The sequence below is a fragment of the Choloepus didactylus genome, chromosome 16 (genome assembly GCF_015220235.1).
Source record: "Choloepus didactylus isolate mChoDid1 chromosome 16, mChoDid1.pri, whole genome shotgun sequence".
Taxonomy (NCBI): Eukaryota; Metazoa; Chordata; class Mammalia; order Pilosa; family Megalonychidae; genus Choloepus; species Choloepus didactylus.
The window spans coordinates 60147655-60171154 of record NC_051322.1 but is presented as its reverse complement, the minus strand read 5'-3'; the positions used below and the strand labels follow the sequence as shown (position 1 = coordinate 60171154).

Here is a 23500-nt window from a genome sequence, read left to right as displayed (position 1 = left end):
AAAAAAATGAAAGCTGAAGCTGACTGATGGCACAGAAGCTGGACAATAATGTAAAAACATATTAAAAAACATGTCAAATCCTTGCAAAAGTTACCTCTGCATCTGTAAACCAAAAACCTTATTAAGAAAGCCTTACTTTTTGTTACAAGTAGCATAAAGATTTTTATCCTGATTATGTACAGGGAGGACGTCATACCTCATGACACACACTGTTGAACAGGAGTTCATCTCCCGTCCTGCCGCTGTTCTCCCAGCTACAGGGGGAGTGAATCAGGGCATCCCGGTACTTTCACAGGTCCCCCTTCACATGCTTTTCTGAGAGGGGCATAAAAGTTCGTGTCTGGAATCAGAACTGGATATGAGTACCAAGTTCCTCAGCCTCTCTTTGCCTTAGTTTCCTCACCTGCGACAGTGTTTTAGAGTGAGGAGGGCTCCATGAGATAATGTAAACCAGGCACTTAGTGCAGTGCTGGGCACAGGGCTAGTGATATTAATACCCAACTGCGGTAAGATCAGTTCCTACTGTAGATTTGCTTTCCGCGGTAGCTCTGTCCACTATCCTCAAGTGGAAAGCAAAATGCAACTTCATGTGCATAAAGAATAAAGCTGAACAGATGGGGTTAGGATTGATGTGGGTCCAAAAATGCTTCCTGATGATTTTCTGGGCACCCAGTCCTCAGGTGCTGCCTCCAGCTAACTCTTCCTCATTTATTCAGGCACCATTTACTGTACTCTTAGCCCGTCATGTTGCTAGGCACTTGTCTGCCTTCATTGTCACCTGCCCCTAAGGTAGGAGTTAGCATTCCCCATTTACAGGCACAGGAACGGAGGCACAGAGAGCCTCGGTGCCTTATCCAAGGTCACACAGCTGGTCCGTGGCAGGCAAATGACAATAAGTTCAGGTCTGTCCAGTTCCCAAGCCTGACCCTAACCCTAACTGTGCTTCCACTGTGTCACCTGCTGCCCTAACGATGCAAGAGAGACAGGTAACATATCTGGGGAGATTGAAACAGTAGAGAGCCTTTTTCTCAGGAAAGTAGTCAGTGGAGGCTTCAATAAGGGGTTGACGTTTGAGTGTGACCTTGAGAGATGACTAGGAAAGCTGAAAGGACAGGTGACAGTGCAGAGTGGATCAGGCAGGGGGCCTCAGTTCCTCCCACTGCCAATCCCAGCCCCTCTTTCCAGACAAGACTGCTTTCAGGGCTCTTGAGAGCAGATACTAGAATTGTCCCGCCCTTGGTCAGTTGGCGAGAAACAGATGGTTTTAAATATACACTTCTCCTTGGGCAATCTGATGGGGCTTTCCTGGCTTTCCAGAAGCCCAGCTGCCTTTAAATGTGGGGTCAAGAATCCAATTACTTTTCAAAACAACACCCAAATAATGTCTATTCAATTTCTTTTTAATGTGTACATTCTCTTTCACCTCCCTGAAGCAGAGTGACTTTTTCGTATTGTAGGTGTTTAATAAATGCTTAATTTAATTGCAAAGTCATAGATTTTTAAATAAATGCATCAGATTATATTAATTTTTTTCCTGCCTTGTCTGTTTTCCACCCTTACCACTAGTTGTCCTTAGGATCGAGTCTCCAAGGTTTAGGATGACAGTAAGAATTAAAAGTCATTTCTCTACTTTCTTTAAAGCACCAGCAGTTTCATTGGAAAACCAATTTGAAACCTTATCTCAGGGTTAGAGTCTGAGAAATATGGGAGGAGATTTTGCTGGCTGTAAAGCACAGAGCTGCGCAGAGTTCTGTTACTGTCATATTCCGGCATTTCTGGAGCTGACACTGGCTTTAACTGCAGCACAGGTTAAAGGCCTGAGTCCAGGAGCCCCCCTTGGCCTGGATGTTTCAGTACAATTTCAGCCAGTTTGAAGCAAATCTCCACTCCCTTTGCCAGCACAGGAGCTCCACATGCAGTGTGGCTGTCTTCTCACACTGCCCATGCCATTTATTCCAATTTTTCAGTTGTAAGGTGTACTAGGGGTGACTTTCATTTTACTTTCACTTACATAGCCACCCAATAAAAGGTTCATTTTGTTTCATTTTACTTTCACTTAAACAGCCACCCAATAAAAGATTCAAGTAAGACATAAATGCCTGAGGTCATCCAGAGGCAAAGCAGGGATATCAGTATCTGGGTTCTGGAGGAAAATAAACCCTTGGCATTAATAATTTACTTTTTATGAGAATCCATTGCTGACGCTTGAAGTGGCTTTAGCTCTTTTTCTCGGTGATTTTTAAAATGAAAAAAATAACAAATGCCCAGCCTATCTTCCTGAGGATCACTTTGTCCGTGGGACACACAGTGTGCATGTCACTGAGCCCAGCATCTGCAGGAAGAGCAGCCACCCCCAGCTGTGGCTCTGTGACAGGGACCAGCAAGGCCGAGGCAGCCACAGGGGAGGACATCGATAACAGTGTTCTTGCCAGGAAGTTATCCACAGCTGTGAGTATTAAAACTTATCAAGAGAGAGACACATATCCTATATGTGATTGATTTGGTGCTTCGTAAGGAGAAATTCATTTTTTATACTAATCCACCTGGGAAATCCATCACAAGTCAAATTTCAGACCTTCATCAAAGGCAAAAATTTACTTTTTCTTCTCCCAATATCTATCCCCTTCCTTCCCATGATCTGGAAATTAGCATCTGCTGGTATTTTGTGCGGACTGTGGGATCCACGCTTGATGCCATGCTTAAAATAAACCGTGACACATATGGGGACTGGGTGGAGAAATGCAAGAACCACTTCCAGTTCAGAGGGAAAGAGCTGGACCCCATAAACTACCCCATCCCAGAAATCTATAAAATTAATGAAAATCTGTCATCCTGGGAAGGGAAGTCTTGGATTCATGTCAGGAGAGGAAGAGAAAGCTTGGATCTTTGGACTTCTGTGAGAAACCAGAGGAAGGTGCTCAGGAAGAAATGTGCCTTCCCACCACTTCGGTGTATCTGACCACAGACACAAGCCCTGAATAACTGCTATCCCATGGCCGCAAGTAAACTCATTTCCCATAACATGCAAGTATATAGCACCAGCCCCAGATGTAAGTGATTGTGAAACACTGCTGGTTAGCAAAACTTGTGACGAGAATAAGGGAAAAGACTTTCTAAAGCATTTGAATTACCAGCAGACCTTCTTCATTTCTTAGATGTAAAGGTTAACCACAGAACACAAACAAAACTGAGAAACGGTTGAGAAGTTACTTTTATTTTTGCTATTATTCCAAATAAATTAGAGAATTGTTTTTTTGACCTAGTGTCGTTATTGTTTCACTGGAACCTTCCGTAATGCTATATCCATTGTGGAAGAATACACATGCCACCTTCCTCACTATTAATTTCTAGGACACTATTTCTTAATTACACAAAGGAATTTAAATTATTTTTTAAAAAGAGATCAGGCAGTGAAAAGTTACCTTTCCTCCACTTCATACCCACTGGGATGGCTTTTATTTTTTTTAAAAAAAAAAGAAAGGACAGAAAATACCAAGTGAAGGTGAGCACGCGGAGACATGGGAACCCTCGTATTTTGCTGGTGGGAATGTAAAATGGTGCGGCCACTGTTGAAAACCATTTGGCATTTCCTCAAAAGGTTAAACAGGATTACCATATGCCCCAAAGAATTGGAAGCAGGGACTGGAACAGGTACTTGGACATCAGTGTCCTGAGCCAAGGAGGAAACTACCCACGTGACCATCACCAGTTGAATGGATAAACAAATTGTGATACATATATACACAATGGACTAGTATTCAACTATATAAAGGAATGACGTTCTGATACATGCTACGACATGGATGAACCTTGAAGACATTATGTTAAGTGAAATAAGCCAGGCGCAAAAGGACAAATATTGTATGATTCCACGTATGTGAACTATCTGGAATAGGCAAATTCATAGAGACAAAGTAGATTACAAGTTAGCAGGGGCTGGCGGTGGGGGGAAAAGGGAGTTATTCCTTACTGGGCATAGTGTTCCTATCTGGGGTGAGGGAAAGTTTTAGTAATAGGTAGTGATGATGGTTGCACAACTTTGTAAATATAATACCACTACATTAAACACTTTAAATGGCTAAAAATAGAAAATTTTGTTTTTTTATGTATATATTTTCACAATAAAATTTTTTTTACGTTATCTTCCCTATCCCTATTAAGTGGCCTAGGCTATTTATTGAACCTTCCCAGGTTAAACAGAAAAAAACTCAGACTGTGGGTGAAGAGACCCACTGGATCAATTGTCAAGGGTCAGAAGTGACAGAGCTCCCCAGGCGCAACCTGATGCATAGATTGAGCGCTGAGGCACCTCTAGGCACAGGGTGAATGGCAACGTCCCAAAATCTCTCCTGCTGTCTCTGGGATGGAATATGTGAGCATTCATTCACTGGGCCTTTGTAACAGTGATGCTGTTTTTAGGTAAACACTTCCTGAATGTTGACCACATGCAGACACTGGTTGGCGCTAGATGGGGAAAGGTCCCCAGTGGAACAAACAAGGACTAAAGGGTTAGAAAGAAGGAGGAACCTCCATCTGGCATGACCCGGGAAGATTTCTTGGTGGTTAAATAGGGATTTTACAGATGGGTAAAGGTGGAGGAGATCCTAAGAAATGTGCAAACATGCAGAGGGGGCTGGAGCAAGCACATCTGAGAACACGTGAAGGGCCTCCCTACCAGACTGATGGCATTGGTGCTGACGATTGTCAAGCAAGTGGAGACCAAGAAAGATGCGGGAAAGATGCAGCATGGAATGAATGGAGAGGGATCAGAAGTCAGAACGTCAGTTAAGAGGTTACTGCAAAAATCTGGAGTGATAGAAGGGAAGACACAACAGGGATGATGTGGTGGGATGAGGGATGATGGAAGGAGGACATAGATTCCGAGGGACGCTAAGTTCAGTTTTAGACATGCCCCGTGGGAGGTGTTGGCAGCACAGCCCAGCTGCCCTGGGGCCATCCATCAAGCAGATGGAAATAAGGGCCCAGAGCCCAGGGAAGCTGACGATAGAGAGGAGCCACCAGGGATCAGTGAGCAGAAGTAAATGGGGTGGGTTCAGGGAGAGAGTGCTTCACCCAGTCTCCTAAAGTCTCCCACTTAAGGATCAGGTAACCCTAATAGGAACACTTGGAAGCTATTCCTATCCGTTAGCATAATCTCTCTTATAGCCCAGTGAGGATCTTGCCGGTAAATCAGTGAGCCACAACATGGCGAGCTTACATAAGGAAAGCTAAATCCAGAGCCCAGGTTTCTGCTAAGGGAGAACAGACCTGGATGGGCTGCACTGGGAGCCCTGGATAGTATGCAGGGATGGACGTCCATCAAGGCATAGGACAGAGAGGTGGACAGAGGGGGATCCCCCTACAGAGGTGGGAAGGGCTGCCTCAGTTTTGTTCTCAGGGAAGTGAGGCAGGAGGGATGGGGCACCTGGGGTGGAGGTAAAGAAAATTCGGAGGGTGCAGCCTACCCATCCTTCACCTACCTACCCATGCTTCATCTTCAACTGTAAAGGCTTTCTGTTTCTCCAGAAAGAAGGAGTTGTAGAATAGTGAGACCTCAGATACTCTCTGATACTGAGACTAAAATATTTTGAGAACTGCTTTCTCTTGGATGCATTCATTTCATCCTCAGAAGACCTGAATTCATGCCCCAGCTCCATTACAACATTATGAGTGTCCTGAGAGGAGAATTCAAGTCTTACTCTCCTTGGTATATTTGTAGCTACTAATCTTAGACGAGTAGCTTGGCCTGTGTGGCCTTAAGTGTCCTCATCTGGGCCATTTGTCATAGATGAGGATCAAATGAGATGACATGAAGACACGTTGAAAACTGTCATTCACTGCATATCCTGGTTGTTGTATATAAATATATTTTACATTTCTTGTTTCCTGTTAAAGAAAAGAAAGCAATCCTGTGTTAAGTGAGCTTCTTGATGGGTTAATATGGGATGACCAGGTGACTGCTTTCCGTCCCACCAACACTCTCCACCTTTTCAAAAGAGAACTGCTTTTTCCTCCCATGGCAGAAAAATGGTGTCGAGTTTTTCCCCCCCTGCCAATAAGTTAGATGGGCCACTAGAGTTTTTTTTTCCTAGCCCACCTTCCCTATTTGTATCAGACTAACAAACTGGAAAAAATAAAACCAACCCTCTGCATCCTGGCCCAGTGAGTTTGGACACCTGTCTGCAATGGCAGCTGTACCCCACCTGGTTTTACCACCTGGACCTAAAACCATTCCCTCTGAGCTGGTTCTTGGGTGGGTGAGGCTCAGCCCCATGGACAGCAGTGTCCCCCACTGATAGAGGGGCCTGGAGGGCAGGGTGGCACGTGACAGAGAGGAAGAGCCCAGGCTCAGTGTGGCGGGAAGCTCCCAGGTCAGTGCCTCTCAACACTGGTTTGCATATTAGTTTAATTCAACTCTTTATCCAACGGCACCTTCCACGGTGCAGGCCTTATAGTAAGTCATTAATAAATATTTGTCAAATTAATGAAAAGGAGAGGAAATAATTAGGAGGGAATCCTGAATACAACCTGTACAGTGTTCCTGATGGTGACGAAACAGCTCCAGGTGACCAGGAGCTGGAGAACTCCCTCAGCAGTCCCCGAGGTTAGGAAGGATGCCACAGTTCTGGGGTCAACTTGCAGATGTCACTTCCCCTAAAACATCAATGGGACACTAAAAAGCTGTGCATGGTTAAGATATATTCTAAATGCTCAGGGTAGGAGGAGTGAGCTTATAAAAGAAACCTTTTTGTTAAAAAAAAAAAATGCAATCAACGATAGTGTGGTAAAACAATAATTGTTCCTTAATGTATATGTTCTAGTTTGCTAATGCTGCAGAATGCAAAACACCAGAGATGGATTGGCTTTTATAAAAAGGGGGTTTATTTGGCTACACAGTTACAGTCTTAAGGCCATAAAGTGTCCAAGGTAACACATCAGTAATCGGGTACCTTCACTGGAGGATGGCCAATGGTGTCCGGAAAACCTCTGTTAGCTGGGAAGGCACGTGGCTGGCGTCTGCTCCAAAGTTCTGGTTTCAAAATGGCATTCTCCCAGGACGTTCCTCTCTAGCAAGCTTGCTCCTCTTCAAAACGTCACTCACAGCTGCACTGAGTTCCTTCTCTTTGAGTCAGCTCATTTATATGACTCCACTGATCAAGGCCCACCCTGAATGGGTGGGGCGATGCCTCCATGGGAATATCTCATCAGAGTCATCACCCACAGCTGGGTGGGGCACATTCCAAGCAAATCTAATCAGCACCAAAACATCTGCCCCACAAGACTACATCAAAGATAATGGCATTTGGGGGACACAATACATTCAAACTGGCACAGTATATATTTTGTGTATCTAGATCATTTTAAATTGGAAGTTTTATTAAAAGATAAATTCTTCAAACCCTGCCACTCACAACAGATTTCATGTTTATGTTTTTTTGTTTTGTTTTTTATGTTTTAGGTCCACCTGGCCCCAGGGGTCCGAAAGGTGACAGAGGATCCCAGGGACCCCCTGGCCCGACTGGGAACAAAGGACAGAAAGGAGAGAAGGGGGAGCCTGGCCCTCCAGGCCCGGCTGGCGAGAGGGGCCCAATTGGCCCAGTTGGCCCCCCGGGAGAGCGCGGTGGGAAAGGCTCCAAAGGCTCACAAGGCTCCAAAGGCTCCCGCGGATCCCCCGGGAAACCTGGCCCTCAGGGCCCCAGTGGGGACCCAGGACCCCCAGGCCCCGCTGGCAAAGATGGACTCCCCGGCCCCCAGGGTCCCCCTGGCTTCCAGGGCCTGCAGGGCACTGTGGGGGAGCCTGGTGTGCCTGGGCCCCGGGGGCTGCCGGGCCTTCCTGGGGTGCCAGGCATGCCCGGCCCCAAGGGCCCCCCTGGTCCCCCAGGCCCAGCTGGGGCCGTGGTGCCCCTGGCTCTGCAGAGCGAGCCCACCACAGTGCCAGAAGCCAACGGTGAGTCTGCACCCTCCTTCCTCCCTGGGGGCGTGGGGGGTGGGGATGGATGGGCTTGCTGATGCTCTTGGCCCATCCCAGCTCATGGCCTGCCCCTCCCGTGGCTGTTTGATTTGGCAGGAAGCTGTCTTGCAGGGCAGGCGCTGCCCGCTGCTCTGACAGGATGCACTTGGCACCTGTGTTTCTCTCTCTAAACACAGTCACGTCCTTGGGCACTTGTTCACGTAGCTGAGTTGCGCCCACAGAAGACAAACGCGCCCCAAAACCTTTCCTTCAGGAAAGCCCGAGGATGGCCTGACCCATCCTGCCATTTTGCCCTGGGGATAGAGTGTTCCCACGGCTACATCCAGAGGAGATTTTCTATGACTGATGCCCAGATTTAATTTCCTTTTAAGAGGGTGTTCTGGTGCCTCTATTCCTTTGATAATTCAACCTTTGGTGAAACTCTCTGGTTAGCAACCAAGCCTATTTTTCTCTGCTTTGACCCAAACCTGACTCCTCTGCCTTCCTTCAGTGAGATTCAGGTTATCATTGCTGTTGACGAGCATCCGTCTGATTGCAGGGTCTCCCATATAGAATAGTAGCTCGTGGTTTTCCTGTGATTCCAGACCAACATTGAACATCTGTGTGTGCCATGCTTTTTGTTGTCTTTTTGTTGTTTCTGGTATTTCTGCCTTTATGAAGAGCAGCCCCGAGGCAGAGGAGCAAAGACCCAGTCCTGGACCTATCCAGATGGTGGGGTCCTCACTGTCGTTTGCTCTGCAGCCCACTTCTCCACACCGTTCTTGGCACCAAGCACACGTCCGTGAACTCCGTACTTGGGATTCGCACGTGGACGCTGCAGCCAGGAGGCAGGGCCAGAGCTTTGGCCTCTTAAACATACCTGAAGAAAGACATCATGCTTTCTGCAATTTTTTTTTTCATTTTTATTATTCATTTTATTGAGATATATTCACATACCACGCAGTCATACAAAACAAATCGTACATTTGATTGTTCACAGTACTATTACATAGTTGTACATTCATTACCAAAATCAATCCCCGACACCCTCATTACCACACACACAAAAATAACCAGAATAATAATTAAAGTGAAAAAGAGCAACTAAAGTGAAAAAGAGCAACTAAAGTAAAAAAGAACACTGGGCGTCCTTGTCTGTTTGTTTGTTTGTTTGTTTCCTTCCCCCACCTTTCCACTCATCCATCCACAAACTAGACAATGGGAGTGTGATCCCTATGGCCCCCCCCAATCCCACTGTCCCCCCTCATAAGCCACATTTTTTTACAATTGTCTTCAAGATTCATGGGTTCTGGGTTGTAGTTTGATAGTTTCAGGTATCCACCACCAGCTACCCCAATTCTTTAGAACCTAAAAAGGGTTGTCTAAAGTGTGCGTAAGAGTGCCCACCAGAGTGACCTCTCGGCTCCTTTTGGATTCTCTCTGCCACTGAAGCTTATTTCATTTCCTTTCACATCCCCCTTTTGGTCAAGAAGATGTTCTCCGTCCCACGATGCCAGGTCTACATTCCTCCCCGGGAGTCATATTCCACGTTGCCAGGGAGATTCACTCCCCTGGGTGTCTGATCCCACGTAGGGGGGAGGGCAGTGATTTCACCTTTCAAGTTGGCTTAGCTAGAGAGAGAGGGCCACATCTGAGCAACAAAGAGGCATTCGGGAGGAGGCTCTTAGGCACAATTATAGGGAGGCCTAGCCTCTCCTTTGCAGCAACAGTCTTCCCAAGGGTAAATCCTGTGGTAGAGGGCTCAGCCCATCAAACCACCAGTCCCCTATGTCTGTGGGCATGTTAGCAACCATCGAGGTGGGGTAGGCGAATACCCCTGCATTCTCCACCAGCTCCTCAAGGGGGCTCTGCATATTTTTATCCTTGTTTGTTTTGTTTTTTTTTTTAACTTTTTTTTTTCCCTAAATCAACTGTATGAAAAATTTAAAAAATTAAAAAAAAAAACACAATAAAAGAATATTTCAAAGAGACCATAACAAGGGAGTAAGAAAAAGACAACTAACCTGAGATAACTACTTTACTTCTAACATGTTCTTATTCTACCCCAAGAAAGTAACCTAATATAGCAACATTTCTGTGAACTTGGTCCTACTATACCCATCAGAAATTAACAGACCATAGTCATTCCTGGGCATTCCCAGAACATTAAATTTACCCATGATAGCTTATCTGTTCTTCTTGGATTATTGTTCCCCCTTCCTTAATTGCTCTCTATCACTAGTTCCCCTGCTTTCTGCAGTTTTTAAATCGGTGCTTTAAATCTTGACATTCCTAGGCTGTCCCCCTCACTGGAAGAACTTCACAGACAAATGCTACTATTTTTCGGTTGAGAAAGAAGTTTTTGATGATGCAAAACTCTTCTGTGAGGACAAGTCTTCACATCTCGTTTTCATAAACACAAAAGAAGAACAGGTATGTGTGCAGCAGACTCACTTGGAGAAAACTATAATGTAAGGATAGTTTATATCTGGAAATTGTATGATTACTGGAGATTCAGGACAGCAATAATTCACATAAACATAGGAGATTTGGGGTTTCTCCAGCAGTTGGAAGCATTCATAGCACGGATAGTACGTCCTCCTGCTTATCAAGCCTGAGGATGTGCAGTCTGAGAACCCCTGTGGGAGAGGCCGAGGGTCATAAGCACCCGGGGGTTGGGAGTGGGGGATGCAAGAGACCAAACCTGCAGGCCCAGGGGACTTGGAAAGGGCAGCAAGGGCTGTGGGGCAAGAGCTCGTACACAGCAATGATAGCGGCCACTCATCAGGCATCTGCTGTGTGCCGGGCATTGGATGAAACGCTTTCTCATTTAAACCTCACAACAGCCCTAGAACACAAGTGGTATTATCCCCATTTTACAGATAGGAAAACCAAGACCCAGCAAAGCCTAAGTGATTCACTCACGGGGCAAGCAAAGGCAGAGCTGAGACTGAAACAAAGGTCCACTGAGCACCAGCGCCAGGGCTCCTTCCATTGCCACACTGTCCCAGTGGCTTCCCTCCTTTCCCTGAGTATCTTCAGCAGATGTGGCTCTGATGCTTCCCACAATAACTGGCCATTCAATGAGCACACAAAAGGCAGCAGCCAGGCATCTGGGCTTTAGAATATGTAAGCTGGACCCATCCCAGCTCTGTCACTTACTATCTTTGTTACCTGGGCTGTGGTAAGGCTCTGAAGACCTCCTGCCTGCAGTACACTTGCCTTGTGCCTGGGACAGAGGGAGAGCTCAGTAATGACACAGCCATTACCATTATTGGAACATGGGAGGGGCGGGTGGAAGAAGGAAAGTGGAGCCCTCTGGATGTTATCGGGGTACCTGGGTGATTCAGAGGAGGAGCATCGCTTAAACATCACTTATAAACTTAGAGGAAAATGTCAAAGCCCCCAAAACAGTGCAAAACAGAACACGTGCAATAAAAAAGAGGGCAGCAAAGGCAGGGTAGATGTTCTGCCAAAAACGTCTGTCCCCTTAGTAATGCACCATCACTATTTTTTCAGCAATGGATCAAAAAGCAGATCATGGGGAGGGATAGTCACTGGATTGGCCTCACAGACTCGGAGCGTGAAAATGAGTGGAAGTGGCTGGATGGGACGTATCCTGAGTATAAGTGAGTGCACCAGCCATTCTCTCCTGCTGTCTCTTGCTTTTCACCTCTTGCCGACTCCCTACACTTTCTCTTCCTTAAGATCTTCTGCCATAGATTCTCCTCTCCCCTTGAGGCTCCTGGGTTCCAGTTACGTGTTTCTCTGCAGGGAAATTGTGGTTGAGTATTGATATGCTGTAAAATAGGGTTTTTCTGTTTTCTTTTCATGGAGTGAATTTTTCTCATTTCTAAGAAAAAAATCATAGAGACTCATAAAACCACCCAGCAGGGTACTTCTGGCCGAGGCGTTCTCTTTAGGTGCTGCTGGGAAGGATGGGGAGGCTGGGACCACACACCCTGGAGCTGCTCCTGAGCAGCTCTGCGAGCTCCCTTGGGGACAGCACCATCAGCGCCTGCTACCCTGCACATGGTTTCCAACCAGAGTGCAATTATGACTCCAAGCATATGACTCACCTGCAAAATGAAAGTTTCAGGTGGCCCAGAAACAAAGTTGTGCTGGTGGGATAACCATCCCCTGAAGGTTTGATGACTTCCTGTAAATCATGTGCCACCTACGTTCCATAAAGGCAGAAATGAAGAGTGAAACAATTGCCCTTGCTTCTTGGAGCATGTGGGGACACGGAAGTCACCTAGAGCCTCATCCCCTGCTGACCTCCCCAAGCCTACCCCAGGCTCCAAAGATGACCCAGCAGTAGCAGTTTGAATTTCACTTCTTTCCATTCCTGCTTTGCATCTGATAGATGTGAAACTGTGCAACAAAATATGTCAGATTCAGCAGAATTTATAAAAAGCCCCTCTGAAGAGCCTTTAGTTTGCTGGAGACATAGAAGCCAGGCCCATCCAGGCTCAGCCCCGTGCGGGCATAGTGGGACGAACACGTGGCCGGAGACTGGAGTCTGTGCAGCATGCTCTTGGGGCTGCTCTCTGGGCTGAGAGAGGAGAAAATGTGGGTGTCTCAGGTCTAAGACAGTCTTGTGGATATCGAGGTATGGATCTTTGTGAGTCAGGGCAATGAAGGACAGAGAAACAGGGATCAAGAGGTGGTAGAGAGGTCAGAGGGAGTTTTTAAAGAAGTTTCTAGGTGCATGTACGTGTGCCTGTGCACACAGGTAGACAAACAAGCTGATCTGTCCTTTTAAATCCACCATGTGAAGAGCATGATTTAGAGGTAGTTAAGAACTGGAACAAGACAATTTCTTTGAAAAAAAAACAAAACTGCCAAATGTCCAGGTAGAACCTTTTGAAGATACTCAGTCTGCCATCACGGGGAGTCTCAGGGCACCCCAAGGGCACACGGATGCCCACTGGCTGGTCTTGGGGAGACGAAGCTGCACTGCAGCTTGGCCCCTTGGGAATTCATCTGACCTGCCTGAGGAGGCACCGAAAACAATTGTGACAGCATGTGAAACAGGAACAATGGAGGTTGGCGGTGGGTGATGGGCAGAGAGTATTAAAGGCAGAGGTAAATCTGCTTCATCAGTCAGGAGTGCCAGGATCTCTCTCTTTTTTTTTTTTAAAGGAGAGACGGGAGCTTAAAAAAAAAAAAAAATCAGTCTCCGCCACTTTCGTACCACCATAAATGCAAAAAAGGTCTGGGTTAGAACTCGCTAAGAAATTCAATCTGAAGCCTTCCTCCATATGGAAGGGATCGAGCCAGCACATAACCGTCTACGCCAGCTCTCCCAAGAGGGGACTGTTCCCCTCCTGCCTGGACTACAGCAAGAATGATGTGATTTAAGAGGAGCGTGCCAGCTGGGGTTACCCGGGACCCTGAAGAGGATTGAGTCATGAGACCCCTGACTTGGAGCTCAGGCCGCAGCCCGGCCCCTCTCTTACCAGCCCCCTGAGGGCTTTGGCTTCGGCCTCCCAACCACAGCACAGACTGTGCTGCTCGTTTTCCACAGAAAGGAATACATATAAATGTATTATGAGGTCTCAATAATTGAGGGCTAATTTAATTTGACGCATAATACTAAACATCGTGCACACTAGAGGAAGGGCCCGTGCAGTCAGCAGGGAGAGCACGTGAGCTGGAGTCAGAGGGACTGGATCCCGGGCCTCAACCCGATGCTTCACAGCTGTGTGCTCGGCCTTGCCAAGTCTCTGCATCCTCACCTATAAAATAAATGTTACTATAGTACCTACTCAGTATTGCAAAAACTAGATGAGACGCTGGGAAGTGCTTGAGAGAGGTTTCCTGCTATATTGGAATTATTATTATGGTTGTCCTAATCATAATTATCATATTGATCAGTCATTGTAGAATAATAATGCTTAGCATTTATGAATCTTACAGTATCGCGAGGGAGTCGCCTTACAGAGTATCTCACGTCAGGTTTGTGGAGAAGAAAAGAAAAGCGTTCTGTGCCCTGGCTGAGGCAGATGGGCTAGAGAGAGGGGCACCGAGCCCTGGGCTCTCCGAGGCCTCTGTCCAGTAAATCTCCCCAAATACGTATCCATCTATCCAGACTCCCCTGTGCTCTCTTCCTCTTGACTTCTGTGGCCTCCAAGCATCGACCATCCACTTCCCTTGCCATTGGCAGTGATTTCTGGACCTTGGACCTTCCGCAGGCCCTTGCCCAGGCTTCAGAAGAATGCACTTCACAGCTTTTTCCTCAACCTTTTTGTTCTGACGCACGCACACAGCCCTTTTGAAACTGTTCAAGGGCTTTATGATTACTAATAAAGGAGAAATTGAAGAGATAAAAGGCTTTCTCCTCTGCCCCTTGTCCCGGCTCCTCTTTTTATGCTGCCTGAATAAACAAATGAAAGCGTTAGTGCCTTGAAATAGAAGCCAGAGCCTTAGGGCAGCAAAGAGCTGGACTAAGCTTTCTCTCCAGTAACAAGTCCAGCGGGACTTGCTATACCTTGTGGCTCTTTCTGCACCGAGGCTGGACTGGGCCAGGCAGAGGACGTGGGGCGCCAAGGACAATGCTATGACATGGTTCCCAGGTGCCTTTCATCTGCAGAACAGTGCAATTTCTAAAGGAGAACTGGAGGGCTGGCCTAGATTGCCAAGGCCTTATTTGCCAATTAAGGACAAGGTTTAAAAATCACCTATCAACAATCAAACAAACAAGCAAAAAAAACCCAGCAGTCCTTTTCAAGAAAAGACTGTTGCTGTCTTACACACACACACACACACACACAGAGATTTGTGAAAACTGCACCAGTGCCCTGATTGGGATTGAGATCCATTTGCCACAGTCTTTTGATGGCACTTGGTGCATTATGGGGTGTTGACTGCATGTCAGCCTCTGTGCGGCCTAGAGGGACTTTTCTAGAGTGGGGGGCAGAAGAATGAGCAGCAAGTGTTGTCCTTGTAGTCATGTAGAAAGTATAATGTCCAGGACCATGTCACAGTCCAGAGGACATTCTTATCCCAAACGTATATGTAGTGAAGAGTAGAGCTTTAAAGTACAAGAAGCAAAAATGGATGGAACCAAAGAAAGAAAGAGCCAAATTCACAATAACACTTGGAGATTCCAACATTCTTCTTTAAGTAATCCATAGGACAAATAGATAGAAAAAACAATAGAGACAGAGTAGACTTAAACAACTTATCAACCAACTTGATTTAATAAATATCTATGGATCATTTCACCCAACAAATGCGATACACATTCTTCTCAAGTGCATATGGTGCACCCACCAAGATAAATGATAGGCTGGGCTATAGAACAAGCCTCAGTAAATTTCAGAGAGTTCAAATTATGTGGAGTATGTTCTGTGACCACAACAGAATTAAAATAGAAATTGGTAACAGAAAGATATCTTACGAATTCCCCAGCTATTTGGAAATTAAATGACACACTTCTAAATAACCCATTGGTCAAAGAAGAAATCACAAAGGAAATCCAAAAATGTTTTGAAGCAAGTGAAAACACAGCATGTCAAAATTTGTAGGATGCCACCAAAGCAGAAGGAAGGAAACAATAAAGACTGGAAAGCAAAGAAAACAAACAATAGAGAGAATCAGTGAAACGAGGACCATGGCACAAGCTGAACTTTCTGTTCTTGTGGGAATAAATGTAGGGTGTGTCTCTTGGCAGAGATGTGACTAGAGCCACTTGCTGTGCATGGGGGTCAGACACAGATGGGACACGGGTGCTTCCCCCTCGCTGGAGCAGAATGGAAGGAGGTCACCTGAGGGGCCATATTCTTTGAGGATTTCCCAAAGCGTGTTCGATCCTCCTCTGTTCCTCTGGTCCACATCTTGCTCTCACTGCACAGGACAGTGCTTGGCGGGCGTCTGCTGGCACATTGTGGGTAAAGCTTTCAGAGTGGCTCTGGCTCAAGCCACCAGAAAGGAATCTTCTACAGCGCAGACCTGTAGCAGGAATTTCTACAGCAAAGAAACATTTCTCATGGCTAAGATTTTCCTGTTTTGAGGCCAGGGCTTTACCAGCAGAAATTTCTTGGCCATGAAGCCTCAGTCAATCTTGTGGTCGACGAGAAAAGTCCTAACTTATGAGTTTGGAAGGAGCCATCCCAGGATTGAGAGTTTGTGCTCTGTAGGATAACCCAAAATCTTGGGGAAGGTTCGCACTCACTGGCTGATGTGCTTATGTATTTCCCGCTTGCTGGAACAGTGAGCCAAAGTGTATCTGAGGTTGCTGGTGTGCTTAGAATATGCAGCCCAAGGACATAAGTATGTTGTTATCCAGTCACTCCTGGGACACATGTATTGTAATATGGGATTCAGGGATTTTACTGTCCAGGCTTCAGCCATTCTTCCTTCCAGAATCTACCTATGAATGAGGATAAGGTGCTATTTAAGCTGAAATTCTTCTCCAAAATATATGCATTGTGTTTACCTGATGTGTTCTGTTCTATTGCAAGCAGGCAGGCTGAGGGTTTTGCCACAAGTCACTCCATGTGATGCTTTGAGATTCTGGGTGCTCAGCCTACAAGAGAAATTGCCATTGCAGCCTCGTTCACACCACGTCCCCTCCTTGCCTGCTTGCCCCGCCTCTGTTCTCTGCGTCACTGCCACATTCTGCTTTTAGTTCCTAAAGAAAACCTGGAGTACTAGCTCCACTGAGAGCAGGGACGTTGTCTATTTTCTGTCCTACTGTGGGGGTTTGACCTAGAATTATTCCTGGCACATGGTGAGTGAGTCAGTGAGTAAAGGATGACTATTTTCTAGTATCTTCCCATTTTTACTCTCATGGGTTAATAGTGGTTTCCTCTAAATTATCTTTTTTTTTTTAACATTGCATTTTGAAATACTTTCAAATTTACAGAACAGGTACAAAAGTAGTACAAACTCCATAAATAAGAGCTCCAACATACCCCTACCCTGCCAGATACCCAGATGCACCAACTTTAACATTTTCCATATTTGCCATATCGTTCCATCTATCTATCTATCAATCCATTATCTGAACACTTGAGTGTAGGTTGTATACATCATGGTCCTTCAACACTTACTGCTGCCATGTACGTTTCCTAAGAACAAGGATATTCACTTATGCAACCACCTTAAGTACAGTTAACAAGTTCAAAAAATTTAACATTGATATAAAGCTTACAGTCTATATTCCATTTTTTTCATATATCCCAATGTTATCCCTTTGAGCTTTTTCTCTGCCCTTATTGGATCCCATCAGGATCACGTATTGCATTTGATTGTCAGTCTCTTTAGTTGGTTTTTTTTTTTTAATTGTGGGAACATATATATAACACAAACTTTCCCATCTCAACCACTCCCAAGCATATCATTGAATGGGATTAATCACATTCACAATATTGTGGTACCCTCACCACCTGCCATTATTAAAATATTCCTATTTCCCTAAACAGAAACTCTACACCCATTAAGGATTAACCCCCCATTCCCCCTGCCGCCTGCCCCCGACAACCTGTACTCTAATTTCTGCTTCTATGAGATTGCATATTCTCCAGTATTTTCTTTGTTGTTACCATGGGGCTTAAATTTAGCATCCTAAATCTATTACAATTTTGTTTGCTTTGTTATCAACTTAACTTCACCTATATGTATTTTTCTCACAAATTACATGTACATACATTGAGTCTAAAACTGTTGGTTTATCATGACATTTTACGCATTTGCCTTTTAGGTCCTGTAGGAAGTAACAAGTGGACTTGCAAATCAAAAACACAACAGTATTAGCATTTATATTTGCCCACATCATTACCCTAACCAGACATCTTTATTTCTTCATGAGGCTTCAATCTATGATCTATTGTCCTTTGCTTTCAACTTGAGAGAGCTCTCTTAAGCGTTTCTTATAGGGCCAGTCTGGTAGTGAAGAATTCCCTCAATTTTGTTTTTCTACCCCTTTCTTTCTTTCTTCTCTTTCTGGGACTCCCACAGTGCATGTATTGGTATGCTAGATGGTGTCCCACAGGTTTCTTAGGCTCTGTTCACATTTCTTCATTTTCTTCTTTCTGTTCTTTGGACTGGATCATTTCCCTTGTCTTACCTTGAAGTTACTGATTCTTTCTTCTGCCTGAACCAGTCTGCTGTTGAACCCCTCTAGGGAATTTTAAATTTCTGTTACTGTGGTCTTCAGCTCTATTTGATTCCTTTTCATAATTTCCATCTCTCTATGGGTATTCTCTTCATGTCCTTCTATTTTTTCCTGATTTCCTTTAGTTCTTTGTCCATGTTTTCCTTTAGCTTTTGAACATATTTAGGCTCTTTTTTTTTTTAAAACATCTTTGTCTGGTATGTCCCAAGTCTTGTCCTCCTTATTGATGATTTCTAATGCTTAAATCTTCTTTGCATGGATCATTGCTTCCTGTTTCTTTGTATGTTTTATAACCTTTTGCTGAAACCTGGACATTTTGATATTTTGATGTGTTATCACTAGAACTTCAACTCTGAGGTGTCTGTTCCTTAAGCTTCTATCCTGCTAGTGTTATGACAGAGCTGTCCCTGAAGGCCAGGAGCTAAAAAAAAAACGAGGAGGAAGGAAAGAAAACACCTTTCCCAGTCTTTGCAGGTTGACCAGTGCAAGTGCTCTCCTTCAGGGCTTATCCTTGCAATGAGTTTACAGAATAGCTCTGGGACAGTACACAGTACACAGGAACCTCCCTGATCCTTCCTACCTTGCCTCTTATTTTGGGCAGCGCATGTGGCCCCAGAAATTCCCCCATTTCTGTGGATTCACATGTCTCCTATTCCCTAAGAAACAGTTGCCTCCCAGTCTGGGCACTGCTCTGTATGCCCTACAGCCAGCAGTCCCTTGCTCCACGCAGCCACTTGGTTGCTCACCATAGAGCTCTGTAGGAGAGCTCTGTGAACAGCCTTCTACCCAAGGACAAGTTCTGGGATGGCGAGTCCCTTAGTCCACCACCAGACAGATTGGACCAGACATAGATGCTCCCAGTATGCACACAAGGATTACTCTTTTTTTCTGGATTGGGACCAGGGGTCCACACCATGTGTGGGGGCTGGCTCCATGCCTAGCCAGTGGGGGTTTGGGGAGGGACCAGTCAGGGCTTTAAGAAAGGTGATTCTACCAGTTCTTGCTGGATGTTCAATGCTTCTGTGGGGGAGGGAGCCCTGAAGCTTCTCATTCTACTCTCTTGATCGGGCCCTCCTCTAAGTTATCTTGTCGTTGCTCAATTTATTTAAGGGAGGTCACTTTTTACTTTTTTAAAAATCCCAAAATACACATCTGGTGGGTGGGGGAGTTCAATTGTACCTTGTTTCTCCGCCCTTTAACTGGAAACTGTAACTATCCTTTTCCACTGCCGTCTGGTTTTGCTGGTCTTATCATTGAAAGCTGAGGGATCCAGGAGCTCTATCCTCAAATAACCCTGGGACACCCTGTGTCTGGTGGGCTAATGAGTCATCCTTATGGGAAGTGCCTCCTTCTTCAGATGTTCTTTCAGACATCTCCACTTGAGGCAAACTCGTCCTCTCAGGCAGTAACCACAAGCTTCTGTACAAGAACCGTCTTCTTAGAGCAGAGTTAGCTTTCAAACCTTGCATCTGGAAGCACATGTAATTCACTGCATGGAAACAAAATCAAGAGCCACTGTCCTTGCCAACCTGCTGTTTTGAGCAGCAGCATCAAGTTATCAAGCCCCAAGAAATCCATCCTAAAGAAAAATTGTTTTTAAGACTCTTCTGTCCAAAAAAAAAGGCAGTGAAACTTATGAGTCATTTTCAGTAAGATTAAATTATTTCTTTCTCAAGCAGCCAAACCAGCTACATCCTAGCCAGCCAGCCCTAACCAATTGTTTGTAATTGCAGGTTCTTATAGATGTGTATCAGGGGTCTCTCAGTTTCTCTGCGTAACTCTGACTTGGAAGATATCAGAGTGTACGGGGATCTCTCCAGGCTCTCACAACAGGGTTTTGTGTGCGTGGATGTCATGTTCTCATACTGAATATGTATTCGGGCACATATATGCACATGCCCAGAAGTCAGCTCTGCAGCACACATTAAAAGGTCATTACTCATCTAACTATGTTGAAGGCCTTCTGCGCTGTGATAAAGATGCTCAAGATGTCGATTTCACTGTTGCAAAGATAACCAACCTGCAGGCCCCTGACCTGGACAGGATCTTTTCAGTTGCGTAGACTGATGAAAGTCCCTTCTCTGCAAACAGCTGCTGCTTGTTCTGAATAAGAGCATGTACTAATTTTGAAACAATGCATTTTCTTTCCAGGACAAATGCTTCTGTTTTGTGTTTTACATTTCTTTGAGACGCTTGAGTAAAGAAAACTTGTCTCACTGTGCAAATGACACTCAATTTCTGTTTTGTTAAAAGAAATTGGAAAACTGGACAGCCAGATAACTGGGGTCATGGCCATGGACCGGGAGAAGACTGTGCTGGGTTGATTTATGCTGGGCAGTGGAACGATTTCCAGTGTGAAGACATCAATAACTTCATTTGCGAAAAAGACAGAGAGTCAGGTAAGCAGTGGAGGGAATTGAAGCAGGAGCTGCAGAGCCTGTGTCCCATTGCGGGTGAGAGGCAATGGTTGATGTGGGGGTTCTGAAGGTAGGCTCTGCAGCCGGCCATCTGGGATCCAGTCCTAGGTCTGCTGCTTACTTGCTGGGCAGCTTATTTGACCTCATGGGAATAATAGTATCTTATTTACAGGGTTGTTGGAAGAGTTAATAAAAGTGAAGCACAACTGTGCCTAGCATATAGGAAGCACTCAGTAAATGTTAGACTAACTGACCTGGGTCAGTATCTTGTAAATACTGTCAGTTAATTGTTCTTTGACATATGGCATCAATATTGTGTCTTTTTCATGGCGTTCCATATGTAGACAATGCAGGTTGTCAAGCATTCAATTCCCACATGTGTTTATTGAGCACTGCTATGGGTGCTATGCTGGACAATGGAGGGATATTGTCTGTGCCCCTTGAAGCTCAAAGAAACATTTGGGAGATTTTCTTGACTTAAAAATATACTTATCTAAAGCTTCATTTAATATATGGCCCTCTTGGGAAATGGGCATCTTAGTTTTCTTCACCAGAACTAGATTTAAAACTTTGTAGTGGGGGCAGAGGGAGTGAATGTTAATGGATCTGAGGTTTCTTTTTGGGATAATGAAAATGTGCTGAAGTTAGATTAAATTGTTATAAATTGCACAACTTTGTAAATATACTTAAAAAAACCCTCTAAACTGTATACTTTAAATGGGTGAATTGTCTGATATGTGAATTATTTCTTAGTAAAGCTGTAAGAAAAAGTTTGTGGTCAACAAAATCTCAAATATATTTTGCTCAAAAAAGTTTGGGATGTAGGCGGGACACAAATTATCCACCTACTCATTCTATGGGCATTTAATGAACACCTTTGGTATGTCAGGCACTGGGCCAAGTGCTACGGATCTCAAGGTACATAAGGAGCTGGCAGCCTGGTCAGCTGGAGGAGTGGGGACAGATGAGGAAGACAGGTAGCTAACCAAGAAATTACAGTAGATGGTGATAAATAACCCAGATTTGTCATTTTTTTAGTTTTTTGGCCATTTGGGATTTGAGTTGGGGCTAGGCTTCTCTGGAATAGACTCCTGTAAAATGAAACTTAGCTTTGACTTAATTGGAATAAAAAGTTCCAAGCATTTGTTTGACAACACAAGCATTGTTGAATGGTGACTTTTAGGATCTTCCCTTAAAAACCCATGTTCCTTTTTTTGAATTGTACATAAACTTTATTCTTTCAGAAAAAAATGATGCCCACCCTTTTCTCTCTCTTTTAGCACTATCATCTGCATTATAAGGGACTGATGTAATAACACAAGCAAAATTCCAGACGGCTCCCAAAGGCAAAGGATACTCATTTCTGGTTGCATCACTTCTCACAAATTGGGAAAAAAAGCACTGAAAACCTGTTGCTGAAAAAATTGACAGCCAGTGTTTATTACCATCCACCATGACCCCAAGGACTTGGGAACTAAAATGTTCCTCCAGTGTGGTATCTGGATTTTCAGTGGGCACGTGTACTGAATCACACAGATTTTTCTCAGCCAGTCACCATACAATTATGCAAATTATGTCTTCCAAAGGTGGAATGCTCCAATCTGAAAAAACTATCATTGATTGTGGAGCTATAGGAAGAATTTACACATATACTGTGTATAAACAGTACCTTACATTTTTTAAAAATCCCAACTGTAGGAAAATTATACAGGCATACAGATATATAGGCCAAATCATAGTAATAATAAGAAATATACTAAAAGAGCTTTTAAAACTTTGTATTTTTGTACAAAATATTTGTCTTTTATAATTTTTTCTTTCTTTTTTTTTTTTCTTTTTTGACATTTTACCGATATAATACACGGAGCCAAAGAAAACAATAATGGTACTAATTAAACCTCATCGGGGTTCTTGTCAAATTTCCTTCTACCCAGTGGCAAAGAATGTTTTTCAGTTGTGGTTTAAAAAAATAATTAAATGTGTGTGTGTGTATATATATATATATTTTTTTTTAATGTATCATTTCCTCAGAAGAATCAATCACTTGAAATGTCTAGAAATATCGCTGCAGATTTGGCCTTGTGGATCAAGCCCAAGCACATCCAGGGCTTGGTCAAGTGGCCTGTGGGATTAGCCCATCTCCAGCAAGTGCTCCTGAGATGTGCCTGGCCAGGCCTGGAGGAAGGGGTCAAGCCGGGGATGTGGTATTCCTCCCTTTTGGTGGAGTCAGGGGTGGTGGAGAGGCATCTGTTGGGAAGGATGGAGGACCTGGATCTGGCAATCCATAAGGCCCTGTTTCATGGCTGCGGCATAAATATACTCAGTATCAGACCCATCCCTGAGCTGATGGTAACTGTCAGGAAAGCGCGATGTCACATCAAGCCAAATGCAGAGGCATTGGAAAGATGGGAACCAGCTATATGCTACCTGGAAAGTTTGTATTTTCTTAAGTCTGGTTCCAAAAACATAATTCCAAGGCGTGTGCATTATAAAATGCAAGAATAAACTTTTGGCCGCTATTTTGAACTCTTGCAAAGAACCTTTCCTCTGAGTCCATCTTCCTTCCACTCCTTGAGTTGCCATTGAAAAGCCCCAAGTGAAATATGCTGAAGGTAGGCATTAGATACAACTTGATGCTTAAAGGTAAGATTTCCTTCCAACAGATTTCCTCTCCTCCCCTCCCAAGGAGTCCCCAGGCACTGCTGCTACCAATCTCAAATAAAATGGTAAAAGAATAAAGAAAGAGTTTGACTTTCACCCCCGCAGCTGTGTGGACTACTTTCTGTTTCACCCCTGGTCACCATCCATGCCATCTCCCAGCCCGGGAAGGGGTGTGTCCCCAGCACTTCCCTGCCCTGCTGTCGTGTGTGTGACCTGGTCAGGCTGGTGGCACCTGCTGTTGTCTGAGGCCCCGCTGCACCAGCAGGCACTGGACTCCAAGACCTCTTCAGACTCAAGAACCTTTGTGGATTAAATTCAATCTTCTTTTTCAGCTCTTCCAGTTTTTCA

The 23500-nt window shown here is 44.7% G+C and overlaps 1 protein-coding gene across 1 annotated transcript in view; it reads left to right on the top strand.

The window, feature by feature from the left end:
- COLEC12 (collectin subfamily member 12) overlaps window positions 1-23248 on the top strand; it is a 195653-nt gene extending 172405 nt beyond the window's left edge. The window contains exons 6-10 of the mRNA XM_037805930.1: window positions 7460-7948; window positions 10248-10384; window positions 11471-11580; window positions 20328-20473; window positions 21772-23248. Of these exons, the coding sequence (XP_037661858.1) occupies window positions 7460-7948; window positions 10248-10384; window positions 11471-11580; window positions 20328-20473; window positions 21772-21791 (902 nt within the window). The 3' untranslated portion in view covers window positions 21792-23248. The remainder of the gene's footprint in view (window positions 1-7459; window positions 7949-10247; window positions 10385-11470; window positions 11581-20327; window positions 20474-21771) is intronic.
- Window positions 23249-23500: the final 252 nt, after the last annotated feature.